General features: G+C 44.6%; 1 protein-coding gene across 1 annotated transcript in view; it reads right to left on the reverse strand.

The window, feature by feature from the left end:
* The window catches only part of SLC4A11 (solute carrier family 4 member 11), a 100,424-nt gene that overhangs the window by 17,195 nt on the left and 67,657 nt on the right, over nt 1–15,572 (reverse strand). Inside the window, 8 exon segments of the mRNA XM_030450641.1 lie at nt 1,309–1,482; nt 5,159–5,327; nt 6,464–6,570; nt 7,282–7,531; nt 11,835–11,908; nt 12,213–12,345; nt 13,199–13,312; nt 14,041–14,166. Coding sequence (XP_030306501.1) covers nt 1,309–1,482; nt 5,159–5,327; nt 6,464–6,570; nt 7,282–7,531; nt 11,835–11,908; nt 12,213–12,345; nt 13,199–13,312; nt 14,041–14,166 — 1,147 coding nt within the window.

Below are 15,572 nucleotides of genomic sequence, written 5' to 3' on the forward strand. Positions count from 1 at the left end.
CACCAAGGATCAAAATTCACAAGAGAAGACACAGGAGGGAGGCTCGGGAGTGGGTGAATTCTGCATTTCAGAAAGAAATGAGTAAGCAGAGGTGGCCCAGAGCAGATTCATGGGTACCAAGAGCCAGGGTGTGGATTAAAACCCTAGAACTCAAAATACAAAATTATTTCTAAACAATCTTTATAAAATAAGGTTTAGGATTTATTCCAAACAGCTCTAGTTGTGGAAACAACTAATACCAACACGTACTAATGGGATTACAAGCTCAAGGGACTGATCTCCCAGGAAGGGTCTTGTAAAATCTTGTAAAATCATCACAGGGAGCAGCAGGACTGAGAATTTCCAGATGTAGAAGGTGAAATCTCTCCCCCAGCAACCCAAAAAAGCAGCTGTGCCAGGTCAGGCTGGGCCAGCTGGCCCCAAGAACAGTAAGTATGAAGGCCAGACTGAAATTAAAAGACAGACCCACTCCATTCCCCAAAGTAAATGACCACTTAGCCTCACTTCTGATAAGTGGCAACCCTGAAAGTGGAAACCAAGACAGGATAATTGAAACTAATGGCACGTGAGTGGAAATTACCACTTCTGAGCTAAAAGCACTCAACTGTAACAGCCTGAGATCAAACAGACCAGATAATCTCTGTTCCGGAACTGGTTTCATAAGAAATCAGCTTTTAATTTATTTTTTTTTTAATACATCCCAGATAAGAGCATGTTGGACAACTCAGAAGAGTAAAAAAACAGATATGACAGAGAAAGCTGTGACTCAGGCAGGGCTTCAGAGTTGCTTTTGCTTAAAAACAAAGAGAATTTAATCAGCTTCTCACCTTCCCTGAAACGTGGTGGAAGATGCTATGGGAAAACTAGAATAATGCTGCATTTTTCCTGCCCTTTGTAATAACCACCAGACAGGTTTCAAGCAATGAATCAGACTGGATTTTTTCTGGTGAAGACAGCTGGGAAGATCTGGCCAAAGCATCTCCTCAGCATTTCCACATGGATAAACCTGAGGAAGGCCTTGGGGCTGACTCTTCCAGAGGACAACTACCACTGCAAAATGGAAACCCTGCAGGCTGCCACCAGCCACTGCTGGGAACAGAAAGTTTGTGGCTGTCCTAAAAATAAGGAGTTTGGGGAAAGGGGAAAGAAGAGGGGTCAGGAGCCACGCTGACCAAGGTGGCTTCAACTTGTGTTCATCTCCCTTCCACCTCCATATCTTGTAGACCCTTCAAGACAAGAAGCTCACTCCCCAACCCACCATACCCAAAGGATTAGGAAGCCACAAAAAGACCCCAAATTCCCACTTACGTTTCATAGATGTGTCCATTTTCCACTCTCTCCTCCACGCAGGCCAGGGCACGGACGTGCATGGTGGAGTGGGGGAAGGCAGCATGGATCCAGGGGAGACCAAAAACTGAGAGCCCCATGTTGATCAGAGCCACGAGCAGGAGGTCCCAGTGATAAGCTGTGCCTTTCACCAACCTGCAAGGAGGTTGGAGTTGACAGAAGTTACAAACTGCAAGAGGATGCTCTTCCTGAACCCCAGCTCTAATCCCCAACACCCAAGTGCATTTCTATGTCCTTGGGATGATTTCACACTCCCCCTGCTTTACATGAATGGTAATAAAACTTGATGGCTTGCTCCCAAAGCAGTCATCTCCTGGAAAGAACAAGGCTGAGGAGAAAGGCAAATAAAAAATAACACTAAAATAACAGCCCATTAAAATTGCATCAACGTTTTGCCACTCCATTTACTGCATCTTTCCCACAGATGTGTCTACCTGCTGGCACAGCACACCTGGGGAGCAGTGGAAACCCAGGCACAGGTTGGCAAATTCCTCACACCAAAGCTTCCCACCCATCTGGTTTTTAACCCTTATCTCCCCTCCTTCCCCACCAGCAGAAGATGTGCTCCGTATGACTCAGGAATCCCCCAGTGATGGAGCTGCTTCTGCATGATAAGAAAAGGGGCCATGAATTCATGAAGCTGCAGCTCCTCAGAAGTCAACCAAGGAGATGTGCTCCTTGCTTTGGGGAATTTTATTTCTTAGGGGAGGGGGAAATTGGGACCCTTCACCACTGAACCTGACCATGTTCACTTTGCAAGGACTACACAGAGTCCTTGCTAACACTGAACTCACAACCAGTTGAACCTTTATCTTTTTTTTTTGCATGCCCCATTCCTGAATATACCCACCTGGTGCCAACAGGTACTATAAGTAAGGTTCAGAAAAAGGCTGGAGAAGGATTCAGCTCTCAGAGTTGGATACCTTGCTTAAAGGTAGGTCTAGAGCTGAGTTTCTGCCTGGGCAGAGCTTTTGTCACCCTAATGAAACACAAGAGATCAGCTGAACTGCTCTCCAGGCATGATCAACTAGAAAGGGAGCACAATTTGGGTGTCTGAACCATGGAATCATAGAATGGTTTGAGTTGGAAAGGAAGGACCTTTAATATCCCCTAGTTCCAACCCCTCAGTTATAGGCAGGGACACCTCCCACCAGCCCAGGGTGCTCCAAGCCCCATCCAACCTTCAACACTGCCAGGGATGGGGCAGCCACAGCTTCTGGGGGCAACCAGGGGCTCAGCACCCTCAAATTAAAGATTTTCTTCCTAATGTTTGACCTAAATCTCCCCTCTTCACACCAAAGAATTTCTTCCTAACATCTAACCTGAATCTCCCCTCTTCCAGTTTGATACCATTCCCCCTCATCCCATCCCTCCAAGCCCTTGTCCCAAGTCCCTCCCCAGCTTTCCTGCAGCCCCTTCAGGCACTGGAAGATGCTCTAAGGTCTCCCTGGATCCTCTGCTTCTCCAGGCTGAACACCCCCAACTCTGCCCCTGGCTCCAGAGCTGCTCCAGCCCTTCCAGCATCTCCATGCCCTCCTCTGGAATTGCTCCAACAGCTCCATGTCCTTCTGGTGTTGGGGACCCCAGAACCAGACACAGGACTGCAGGGGGGTGTCAGCAAAGTAGAGGGGGACAGTCCCCTCCCTGACCTTGCTGGTGATGCTGCCCAGGACTTGGGCTGCTTTCTGGGCTGCCAGTGCAGTTCTTGGCTTATGCTGAGCTTTCCATCCACCAATGCTCCCAAGTCTTCCACAGGGGCTGTTCTAAATTTTAATGCCACCCAAACCAGCTCCACTCAGTGCCCAAGCAGAAACTTGGAGCCATGAGACCCAAGGACCTAGGACATAAGGTGCATGGAGCTCACAGATGTGGCACAGCACGTGAAGATCTCTGCCTTGTGTCTGTCTCCAAGAGCAGCTGATGCCATTGTTTGGGCTGCAGCAATCTTGGGTGGGGTTGAGCTTGGGAACAAAGACTCATCTCACTGGAAGTGCTCACCTCTATTGACTGAAAAGGCCACGGGGTGACTAGGTCAGGTAGATGTCTCCTTTGCAATGCCTCTGAAGCTGGAAGGTGCTGGCAGGAAGGGTGGGATTGGAACCACGTTTCCTGTGTTGGCTCAACCTTTGAAAGCAAGCTCCCTGCTCACTTGCTGCTTTCTCAGAGCAAAAGCACCCCCAGGGTTACCATCTGATTGTCCTGCCAGCCCTTTTCAGAGTCCTTTCTATGTACAAAGGCCAAACAGCTAAGAGCAGCAACATCTTTGTTCCCTTGGGACACTGGTTGCAGTCTTACAGCACCCTGTATGGTCTGCTCTGACCAGTGGAGAGGTTCCACTCAGCTCAGCTGCATCAACACACACACACACACCAAGATCTGGGTGTCATTTCCAACCAGCCCAATATTCCTTGGACTGCCCCACAAGTGTGGGGTGTCCTTCACCAAAGCACATCAGTGTATTTGCACTGTATTTCCTAAGACACCAAACAGCATTTTCTCCACTTGGCTGCTGGTGATGGTTTGCTCCATGGATGGTCCATGATGGTACCACAAACCACAAGGTGTGAAGGCCAGGTTTTTCAGTCTCTAAAATACCATCTCCTGATACCTAACTTGCACAACACCTCAGCCCTGTAATAAGGCATCAAAAAAAAAAAAAACAAACAAAACCCCAAACCAAACCAACTCACTATGACCAACTCCAAAGAATATTTTACACACTAGTAGAAAACACCAAGAGTTTAGAAGACACTAAGCCAAGAGATGACCCACTTACATTATTGATTTATGCACCACTTTAGAGGGAAATAATCAAGATAAAAGGAAAAATCAAGTGGTCAAAGAAAACTGAATTATTACAACTGAATGTGAGCTTGTCTTCTTTCCCCCAGTTGAGTGTCACTCCAGCTGCAGAGAATGCTAATGTATGTTATGCAAGGAGAGAACCCTCCCACGCATTACATCAGCAAAAAAAATCCTTGGAGACATGGTAGTTTCCCTGGAAAGAAGTTATACACGTTCATTCTTGCCAGCATATCTGACTGCAGCTGGCACAGAAACATCAGAGGGAATATTTTAAGAGAGCAACATCTTGACTCAAGTTTGCACATAAATCAGACCTATCAGTCAGGGTTCTGCTTCACTTCCACTTTTTCAGTTCCAGACTAACAGCTCCAAACACCTTCCTGATGCTCAGCTGCAGCACATCATGCTAGGACATTTATTCAGGTCACTGACTCCTCATTTCCAAAAATTATCCTGTAGAGAGACATTGTCAACCAGGTGCCTTGAGTTGCCAAAGAGTGGGTGTGAGTCCACCTGTGCCTGATTAGGACAGGCCCCCATTGGGCATGAGCAAGACCAGGGGGCCAATAAAGGTGGGACACACACCCACAGAAGGCACCTCAGCTCACTCTGGTGCGAGGCACCTGGTTGACAATGTCTCTCTACATTATCCTCTACTGCAAGAGCAATGGAAGTGTCCACATGGGTCAGGCTCTTCCCAAACATCCCAAGTTATATCCAGCAGACCTAAAACTGTACAAATTATCTGTGTACCAGCCACCCCTGGGCAAAAAAGCAGCAGGCTGAGGTCAAGAGGTCATTGATACTTTACATTTTTGACTCACGGCCACAATATTGGGTTCTGGGGACCATGTAAGCCGTAGGATTACTTTCCTCTCTGACACCTGTAGTTCTGAAAAACACATCCAGAACACCTTTTCCAATATTCAGACAAACTGAAGAGGTCCTGGGAGGAGACTCAAGAATGTTCCCCTCCACAAAGAAGAGGAGTAGTAGGAGTTATTACCTGTTCTCTGGGGCATTTGTGAGTGATGCCACGATGTTCTGCTCTATGAGGAAGAGCATGGAGAGGAGGAACCCCAGCCCCATGGCACTCATCACTGACCAGATGGAGAGGGACTGGACGGGGGCCAGAACAAACAAGCTGTCAGATGGGTTGTAGTTAAATTTGGACACTGGAAAGAAGAGGAAAATGATATTAGGAGGCACCTTCTTGTCTAATCATCTACATGGACCCAAGTAACATTTTACCCACACCACAAACTATGGGGAAACCAATGCTGCAAACCAGACCTGATGGGCTGGCATGTGGGAACCAGAAGGCTTGGAGGGGACAGGCTCACCTGGCTGCTTTTTTTTTCCTCCATCCTCTTAGAACTTGGCTGCCATCCTGATTTGACAGATTACTGCTAGTTCTAGTGAGGCATTCCATACATTTGAGCAAAACAAAAGAGGGAAACTTGCTTTCCACAGATGTGAGGTACTTTCTAGATTAGAAAACCTGACTTCTAACTACTCCTCCTGCTCAATTCATCAACTTAACGAGGAGGTTTCAAACTTCCTCATAGCCAACAAGCTGTGCAACATGCCCCTATTTTCCTGCCATTGGAAGAAATCCTTGGCTAGGGATAAATCACACATGGCGACACATTCTATTACAATCCAACTGGATGGAATGGCCATCAGAAAAAAAAAAAAAAAAAAAAAAAGCCATTTCTTATTTGTTTCCATACATTTCCTCACATCACCCACTCACGTCACCACAGGACAATGCAATTCCTGTCCCCATTATCACTTCCTGATATGGAAAAGCTGATCTATTTGGCCAATGAATGGTGTCTCATTTTTAGATTTCCTTGTGCAGCTTAGAACTGCCCAGATGCTCTGCACCATTCCACCTAAATTAGGAAAAGGTAAACTGGAGACAGAGAGGACAGACCAGGATCATCAACTCTACGTCTGCACGAGTGGCAAAAACCCTTCCTGCCTGCTGATTGCTCTGCCAGAAGTTGTTGATCCTCTTTATTGCAAGAGATACACACTTTAAATCAGTTTGAAATTAAAAGACACACTGAGATAATTTATCTAGAGAAAAAACTTGATTTGGCCTCATTTGATGAGTGTTTTGAATGAATTAAACCTAATATTGAGTACATTCAAGCTCTCAGGGTGGTGGGAGGTACAGATAGGATTTGTGAAATTATTAGACCTTGATTACTTTTGAGCAAAACCTTTCTGGGAGTTCATTTCTCTTCTTCATGCACCCTGAACAGCTTCCCCCAGTATTCCAGAGAATAAAAATATGACTTACTTTCAATTTCCTTGAAGATGTAGGAACCCACAACAGAGAAAGTCAGAACTGAGATGGGCAAGGCACAGTCGGACAGAATTTCACGGACTGTGGCGTGTAAATATGGGCTGCAATTTAAAGACAAAAAAATAAATAAATTTCCATCAACACCACAGAGTAGAGACAATCACTCAGTCCAGATAACACTAATGCTTTAACAAGTGACAATTTAGTCCAATTTTAAAGAGGTATCTGGAGTGGAGAATTAGTCTTTCATTCAGCCCTCAATCCTCAGGAATCTACAGCCTTTAAAGGTTGATGAATGAATAAGCAAAACCCATCAAGAAACTAAGATACAAGCTAGAAAAAAATACCTCCAAGCACCAATTTGTGTCTAATTTCCACTTCAGTTTAATTGCTTACTCAAGGATTTCTAACTAAAAGGGCAATGGGAGTAAAACCCAGATCAGAGCTGGACACCCAATTCCCAGGAGTCCTTCCAGCACCAGAGATTTTTGCTCTCCCAGAGTGGTTCAATTCCTGTCTGGGGGAAGCTACAGGAGTTCCAACATGAAATACATGGCAGACCCAAAGCTTTCCAAAGAGCCACTTGTGACACCAAACCAAACATGGGAGAGCATCATCCAGCGACCAAACATTTTGTGCTGCTCCTATCATTTTCCAGGTGGCCAAGTCAAAAGGAAGAGTTCACCACAAAGGGAAGAGTTCCACCTGGGTTTTTTCTGGGTTACACCATGAAAACCTAACCCAGTAGAGAGATTCCTCCCGGGTAACATGAAACAATCAGGAGCCTGAGCTCCAAGGCTGAAGCAACTCACCTTTTCTTAAACTGATAGAGCGTATGACCAAGCCAAAGGGTACCCAACATCAACATGAGACTAAGGACGGCGGTTTCACGCCCATAATGCACATCATGGGTGCCTGTTTGGTTCTCTAGGGACATGGATCTGCTCACTGATGAGTTCATCAAGAAGGTGGTATTGATGCCGAGGCTTGGAATAGCATTAGCTCGTGCTTTTTCCAAGTAAATGTCTCCTGTGCGCCCATGGTAGTAATATTTCTTAAAAACTGTGCAAACAACCAACAGGCAAGCATTAGGATAGGTTTGTGACAGTCAAAGCAAGTAAAAATCAAGTGGTTTGCTCTTGCTTGATCATGCAGTGTTAACATTATGCTCCTAGAGCTCCTCAAACCTGGGAGAAGAAGCCAGGAGAGCTCGTACAAAGCCAGCACTTGGGAAATTTATTTTTCACTTACTTTAATAAAGGAAAGCTTAATTTCTCAAAAGCAATACTTCCAGTGCTAGTTATTTACATGATTTTTTGGTTTTTTTTTTTCCTCCTAAGAACCACTGCTCTTAAATATTTATATATGTCAAAAAGATACCTACTTTCAGCAGCCTGGTAAACAAACTCCATCATGATTGCTGAGAAAACTTAAGAGCAGTCAAGCTGCCCAGCTCCTTAAATGCACACAAAACATGCAATAAGGACTTTTCCTCCAAGGTTGGTCCAGATTTTAAAGCTAAGTGTTGATGATATGCAAAACCTGGCAGAACATTGAAACTTACACAGCAAACTGAAAACAAGTTACTGAAGTAAACTTGGGAAGTGAAACACCCTGAGATGCCTCTGAAACTGTCCGTCCATGTTCTAGGTTAGCTCAGGGGTATTTATTTAATTTACAGCTGTAAATACATTCATGCTTTTGGGCATTTAGACAGCTATGTTCCCATTTTTAGGGCATTGATTGGCTCCAAGCATGTAAATGTGGTTTTGGGGATGATTTGGGGAAAAAAGAGCTTGAGGTGCTGCAAGGAGTGAACAGAATAAAAAAGATGGGGCTGGGCTTTGTAAGCTTGATAATCCCATGGAACATGAGCAGAGGGCAGTAAGAAGCACCCACTCTCCCCCATACCAGTGGGGAAATAGAGGAGGATGGAAATAATTTCTAACTCTTGAAGTCCCTTTACCCTTCTTTGCTTCAAACTCTCCCTTCAAGCTCCACAAAGGGAAGGTCAAAAATTTAGGGCAGGACCATTCTCTTCTGGTAAAACCCAACAATCTGGAGCTATAAAGCTCACCCTACCATCCCACCCCCAAATCATCTTGCAGTTTGTTAATTTTCCCCTCTGCAGCAGCTAGAAGGAAAGCAGGGGGAACAACCTGTAAGTGAATTATTTGAAAAGCAGCAAAACAAAGTGTAAATATTATTGCAAAGCATATGTGGTACTTGCCACCCCCCTGAATTTGGCTGAAACACACTCTGTGTTCCTGCTGGTTTGGAGCTCATCCCAATGTAAAATTCCCTGTGTTTTAAGAGGGGTGATGATAACCCTTCTGCTTCCACCTTTTAAAAGGAATCTGGGCATCCAACTAATGGATGGGGTAGGGGTTGTAGTACAAAGACTGGTTACTTCACATTCCCCAATTTTGTAGAGGAATTTAGACCACAGAAGCTCAAGATTTAAGCTTTCAGTTTGCTGGCAGCAGCCAGAACTGAGGAGACCACTGCATTTCTAAAGGATGAGAAAGTTTCCCCCAGCACTTTCTTTGCCACCTCCATCACCACTGGCTGTTCCTACATCGTGTGCTTGGCATAAAGGCTCTGCCAAAACTTCATCCCTGCATCCTGGCAGCTGCGTTGAGCCCAGGCAGGACACCCATGCCTGCTTTGCAAACAGGTAAAGTGCTCTGAGGCACAGAGCACTGACACGACCTGTACATCAGCACTGAACAGGTTGCTGGAGGACTTGGAGCTTCCAGCTCTCAATAGAGATACACAGAGTATTTTTTTTTGTCCTCAGAAATGATTGTGGCAGAATTTCTTGAGGATTAGCAGCTGGGCTGAGCTAAAAAGCATGGTTACCAGCTCAGCTGACCCTAAATGTTCCTAAGTCCTGGAGGCACACACTATTCCTGAGCATATGAGAAACCAACAGCACACACAACCCAGCAACTATGCAGAAAGCATTTGCACGCCTCTGTATTTATATTTGGGCTGGAACAAAAAAGAATTCAGTTACTTTGCTTTGGGTTTTGTGAATTTTCTCCTTTGGGAAATGAATTTCCCCCTCCCTTGGCTATGATAGGGCTAAACACATCTTTGGTACTCTGCATTCAACCTGACTGAATCCACCTCCCTTTAATTTGCACCCACCTCAAAACTACCTTGGATTGCTCCCACCAGTCCTGGATATAGGGGAAGAAACTTGGATTTTTTGCTTCCATTTTAAGTAAAGCAATTTCCCCTTTATCCTTCACCACAGACTTGTTCTGAAGTATTTGATTCCTTCATGGTTTGCTTTTATAACCCAGCTGAGTGAATCTTGTTGCCTGAATTGAGAGAAAGCTGCAAAGCAGGTGGTGCCCTTGCTGGTGGCTGTTCCCAAGCCAAGTCCAGGCTCAATTCCCTCCAACAACATGAACTGGCTTTGTCTGCAGCACCAGTTCACCTCTGTTTCCTGCAGAGAGCAGGGGTCAATAGCAAACAAACAACAGCTTTGGCAGCAGGGCCACAGGGGGAAAACAAAGTGTCACCAGGACAGCACAAACACCCAGGGATGGATTCCTCTGGACACCATCAGTCCCTCCCCACTTATTTTCCTGCACGTCTCCAAGCACCTTGCAAAACCAGGCAGTGATCAGGCTGAGGAAAACACACCAGAACACAAACCCAAAGGTGCTGTCAGCTGGCTGATCATTCCCAGGATATATTTAACAGCCTGGAGAAGGCACCACCTTTCTCTTTCTGCTTTACTGCTCCAAGTTTTCAGTGGGAAGGGGAGATGGCAGCAGCAACCATCGCCTCCTGCTACAGAAAACCATCACCTCCTGCTACAGCAGAGGAGTGAAAAGCACTCCTGGAAGGTGTTTGGAAGATAAGCATGGGGCTGGGAGCTGCACTGGTGTCATGTGTATGAGCACTGAAAGGGTTAAGGATAAAGCCTGTGCCTGACAGCATCCGTGTCCTTCTGCAACAGGGAATGTGGCTGGACCAGGGGTTCCATCTGTTCAAACACTGAACACTTCCAGACACAGCTCAGGCCAACACGAGCTGGCAAACCAGAGGAGTGTTGGTTTGATTTTATGACCATTTTTCCTATAAACTCAGCCCTTCCCAACTAGAAGGGAAAATTACACTCATTGACTAATTAGACTATTTAACTTCCAGCATCCTCTCCTGCCCCCACGGCAATCCTCGGAGCTGTTCCTTGAAGATTTCTGGGAGCCTGGGGATCCTTTCTGTACATCTCATTGCCCTGCTATGGGAAACCTGCTCTCTGCCACAGAAGGGTTGTGAAGATTCCCATTTATTAATTTTCACAGAGCAGCTGAACAGCCCCTTAAGGAACCAGCTTAGGGCCACTGGGAGGTCACCTCCTTCCTCTAGAGCAGAACACTAACAGCACACATTGAGCTATGCAGTAAGGAAGGAAAAAAAGCAAAAAAAATTCCCTAGAACAGCTTCTCCTTCACCAAGCTTTGGGTAAGGAGAGTTATTTGAAAGATGCAGGTGTTGTGCTGAGAAAAAACACCCACTCTGATTGCACAACCCAAGCATATGCCCAAGGAGCCAAATGAAGGATTCCAAATAGAGGGAGAAAAAAAATCTCTCACTTCAAAACTTGCTTTGCAGTGTCAAAGCTGCTCCCTGAAGGTGCAATCAAGACATGGGAATGAGCAAGAGCTGAGAATCCTGAAAGCAAGGGCTGTGTTCAGTGGGATTTCAAAGGATAACCTGAGCTTTGGGGCTGTTGGACAAGAGGTTGTCATCACCAAGGAATGCAGACGTGGCCAGTTCCTCACTGGGATGAAACAGAGAGGTTACCATCCACGTGGCATTTCTCCCAGTGTCTTTCACCTTCCCAAATACCTCCTGCCAGTCCAGCTCAGAGAAAAGAGAGGTGCCAGAGAAGTTTGTTAAACCCCAAGGCTGCTCATGGATACTCACCAGGAATATAACCCCTAAAATAGGGACCATGGGGCTGGGAAAGGCAGAATAATTCCAGGAGCATGCTGGAAGGTGCTGCAGCCTTTACATTGCCATGGAAGAAAGGTCTGAGAGATCATGGAAGAGCAGGCAAACTTCACCCATTTTTCAGCTCCCTTCTATGTAATTTTAATTATATGGCAAAAGAGAGGTCTAGATGCACTGCATTTAACCTGGGCTTTTTTTATTTTTTGCCAAGACCAAAAAGATTGCTCACATCCAGGTAAACTGCTGACAAAGGGCTGCTTCAGTCTCATATTTTATTTTTTTTTAACCCTCAGCAAACATGGAACAAGCAAACATCAAGCATATTTGCAGCCTTCCTGACAAGGCAGCAAAAGCAGAGAGCTGCACCAAAAACCCCTGTCACAAGGCTTACCTTTAGTTATACCTTTGATGGCATCAAGCACAAATGTGATGGATATAAAAAGTGCAATTATTTCTTCTGTTGACCTGTGGAAAAATACCAGGAATTAAATATAGCAGAGTTCAACTCTATTCAGAGGAAAAAAAATCAGCATATTCATTCATTTGCATGAAATTACACTGATTTTAGTTAGACTTCAACTCAGGAAACAAAACTCAGTGATTCTCTAAAAGCTTCTTTCAAACTGGAACAATAAAGTGAAATTCTGCTAGCCTCATCCTGCAAAATACATTTGGTGGCAAGTTTGTTAATTAAGGAGCTTGTCAAATGTGTAATTTTCCCATTTGCTGAATAATCTGATGAAAAAAATGACTTCTTGAAAATAGCTACCTTTTAAAGAGCTTCATCAGAAGACTGAAATTAAAGAGGGAGTAGATCACAAGGAAAAAGCTGTTCCACAGTCCAATCCAGGCATAGAAAGCACTGAAATCCAATCTGTAGTCATCACAGATTCCTCGGATGACTGCAAAAATGAAGCATTTGTATGTCAGATTAAACTTTTGTCATTACCACCCTGGGGTTTCCATCTGCTTGATGGCAAAAAGAACCAATTTCAAGCCTTCAGTGCAATGCACTTGGAGCAGAAACCATTAATCCCTGTTCTTACACCCCTGGAGAAACCCTGGATCAACCTCCAACTGCTCTCCTCTTGCCCATCCCCTTCCTTCTCCAGAAATGAAGAAGCACTTGGGAGAATTTTCTCCCACACTGTTCAAAGAACCTTTTCCTTGGGATCTCAGCCACAAAAACCAGCCCTTAGGATTTGCTCTCCTTGACATTTTGGGATGCTGGTGAGCAAGGGATCTCACACATGCTTTGCCCCTTGTTAACTCAGTCACTGCATTGGGGAAAAACCCTCTCTTAAAGCTTTCAAGCTACTCATGGCTCAGCTGATCCTTCCTATAGATTTTGGGTTTGCTCCTTCACTAATACCCACCTGCAGCTGGAATGGGACAGCTCTGATCACACCTGAACAGACCAACAGGAAAACCAACCCCACAAACCCCATGATCTCAGGCTCAAGGCAGCCCCACGAGAAATCCATCAGATGAAAAAAAATTTCCTCCTTGAAGCAGAAGAAAGGTTTATTCTCAGGAAATGTCTTTTCTATTCAAACTGACTCCTTTAGAAACCAAATTTAACTAAATCTGAATTAAATTCACCCCCCCCCCCTCCCCCCAGCACCAATAGCAGCCATTTAATACTGATAAATTAAACCCAACTAAAGCTCTAACAGGATTGCAAGGTTCTTTCTTATCCAAAGTCCCATTCCACCCACTGCAAGCAGCTCTGCTGTACACATTTAGCAGACTTACCATTAATGTAGAGTGCTAAAGGAGCTGTAGTGAGGAGGACAACCAGAGGTTGCCCTGAAAAGAGTGCATAAAGCATCCCCCCAATACACTGGCCAAAGATTGTCTTCTTCACATCTACAGGTAATTAGGAAGGAGGAAAACAAACAAGGTTTTTAATGAAGACCTTTCTGACCAAGGATAACTCACAGAGCAAAGTTTAAAGGGTGCAGAGGTGAGAGACAATCTGACAACAAAGTGACAAGTTTCTTTGCCAGAAACTTGTCCCAATAACTGAGGTTGCCCTCAGGTTTCCAGATGCTGAACTATGACAGCTGGGTGGAGCTTTTTTCTTTGTTGTTTTTTTGATAATTTTGATTTTAAATTTTATTTTAAACAGCTATAAAAGCATAACCAGTGTTGGTGGAGGCCTTCAGGACAGGATTTCACCCAAGACTCCTCTAGGCTGTACCAACAGGATGAACTACTTGAGGGCCACAACCAAGATAGAGCAAAGAATCTTTTGCTATCCCACTGGTTTGGATACTGCCCATCAAATTCAGATCAAAAGCACAGGAGCTTGTAGGAGGAAAAATCTGCAGGCAATTAGAGAAAGGGAACATTACTTAAAAATATGGTACCATACATCTGGGTCAATCCAAGTCAGATCATACCATCCAAAATAGTATTAATGTTTTGGTTTGGTTTTTTCTGGTCTTCTGAGAACAAGCCATGAACTTCACAATTTAAAAAAGCCTTCAGTGGTGTTCTATTCATCAAATAAAAGTGAATTTCCTGTGACCAGAAGCTGCCCAGCTTTGAGTACACAGGATGCTACAAGAGGAACACAAACCTGACCAACTTACCAATAGCTCCTCGGGTGTTTTCATCATTGAGTGACCCAAAGGCAATGGATGGAAGGAGGCAGGCAAAATACAGAAAGATCATAGTTGTGATGTATTTTCCTATAGCTTTGTTGTTTCCAATAACACCTGGTGTAAATCATAATTAAAGTCATGTTAGTTCTGTCCCCTTGCAAAGGACTGGAGCCCTCCTTGCAGCAGCCATAGGTACCAATAGTTCTTTTACTGCTGAAAAGCAGAAATTCAATCCACACTTGAGTCTTAAAACATACAGATAGGTCTTTTAATATTTGTTTATGCACAATTACATGCTTTTGTTCATCTGGGACCAGAAGTAGAAGCTCCAACATGCCACCAGACTCCTTCAACAGATATTACTGGCATCATCCAAACAGGAAATCCTGAAAGCCTTGTGTTCAGTTTTGCCAGCCCCAAAAGCTTGGAAGTGGATCAAAGAATAAACCATAAATTTAGGGTTTATAAACCCCCCCACCCCATCCCCTGGCCTTTTTAATACCAATTTATAGGTATTCTGAGTTCTGCCCCTAACAAGCTTCAGGATGATCAGTCATCTTCTCAACTCATGATGCTCTGGGCAGGAAACCCATGGAGCACTTCATTTTTCCCAAGACAGAAATCTAAGGTTATAGGCTGGAATCAATGCTATGCAATGCTCAGGCAATTAGTGCTAGCAGGCTTACAAAAACAAATAGCACAAGAGGTCAGGAATGCTTACATCCAGAGTTTTTGCTTTTTAAAAAGCCTTTCTGAAAGAATGGATTCTTTCTTTTCCATCCACTCCCCCCCTCTCACTCATCTCCATCGGAAAAAACCACAGCAGGCCAAAACAAAAGCAGCCAGAAAGAGAATTAAAGTGTCATAATATGAATTTAAGGGCCTCTGAAGTAGCTTCCCTTCCTTTTCCTGTTTTCAGGACTGATGTCCATCCCCAGTGAGCTCATGTCACACAGGAGAAAGGATGAGAGATGACAACAGCTGCTTTTGCTCGAGGAGAACACAAGTTTTTCCCCACACCAACCTCTTTAGAGAGGATACACCAGGGAGGACCCCTGAAAAACAAAATAAATCTTGGAACAGTTTTCAGCCTGTCCAGACCATCACCTTTGATGGCACCACTGATGTGAGGCTCTTGGACAAGCTTGGAGTTGCTCAGTTCCCTTTTCTGGAAGTCTCCTGAGCAGGGAAATCTCACACAGCCATCTGCCTCTGAAATCTCTCATATTTAGGCTTTTCCTAGAATTGGTCCCTTGTTGAGGGAGCCACAAGCCATGGAGTTGGATCAGAGAAGGGACAGAGGTTGTTGATGCAACACTGAAAATCTGGGCATTGCCACAACAGATTTACTGTATCACTGGAAAAAAAATAGTAAAAAAAAACCCAACTCAGTGACTTTGGGATCTTATCTTACATCTGCTTTCTGCACCATTTGTAGTGCAGAGATAAGGAGAGAAGAAGGGTGCAAAGACCAAAAATCAAAGCTGATGTGTAAGGAGAAGGACACTTTGCAATTGTTC

Source organism: Calypte anna, chromosome 4B (assembly GCF_003957555.1).
Source record: "Calypte anna isolate BGI_N300 chromosome 4B, bCalAnn1_v1.p, whole genome shotgun sequence".
Taxonomy (NCBI): domain Eukaryota; kingdom Metazoa; phylum Chordata; class Aves; order Apodiformes; family Trochilidae; genus Calypte; species Calypte anna.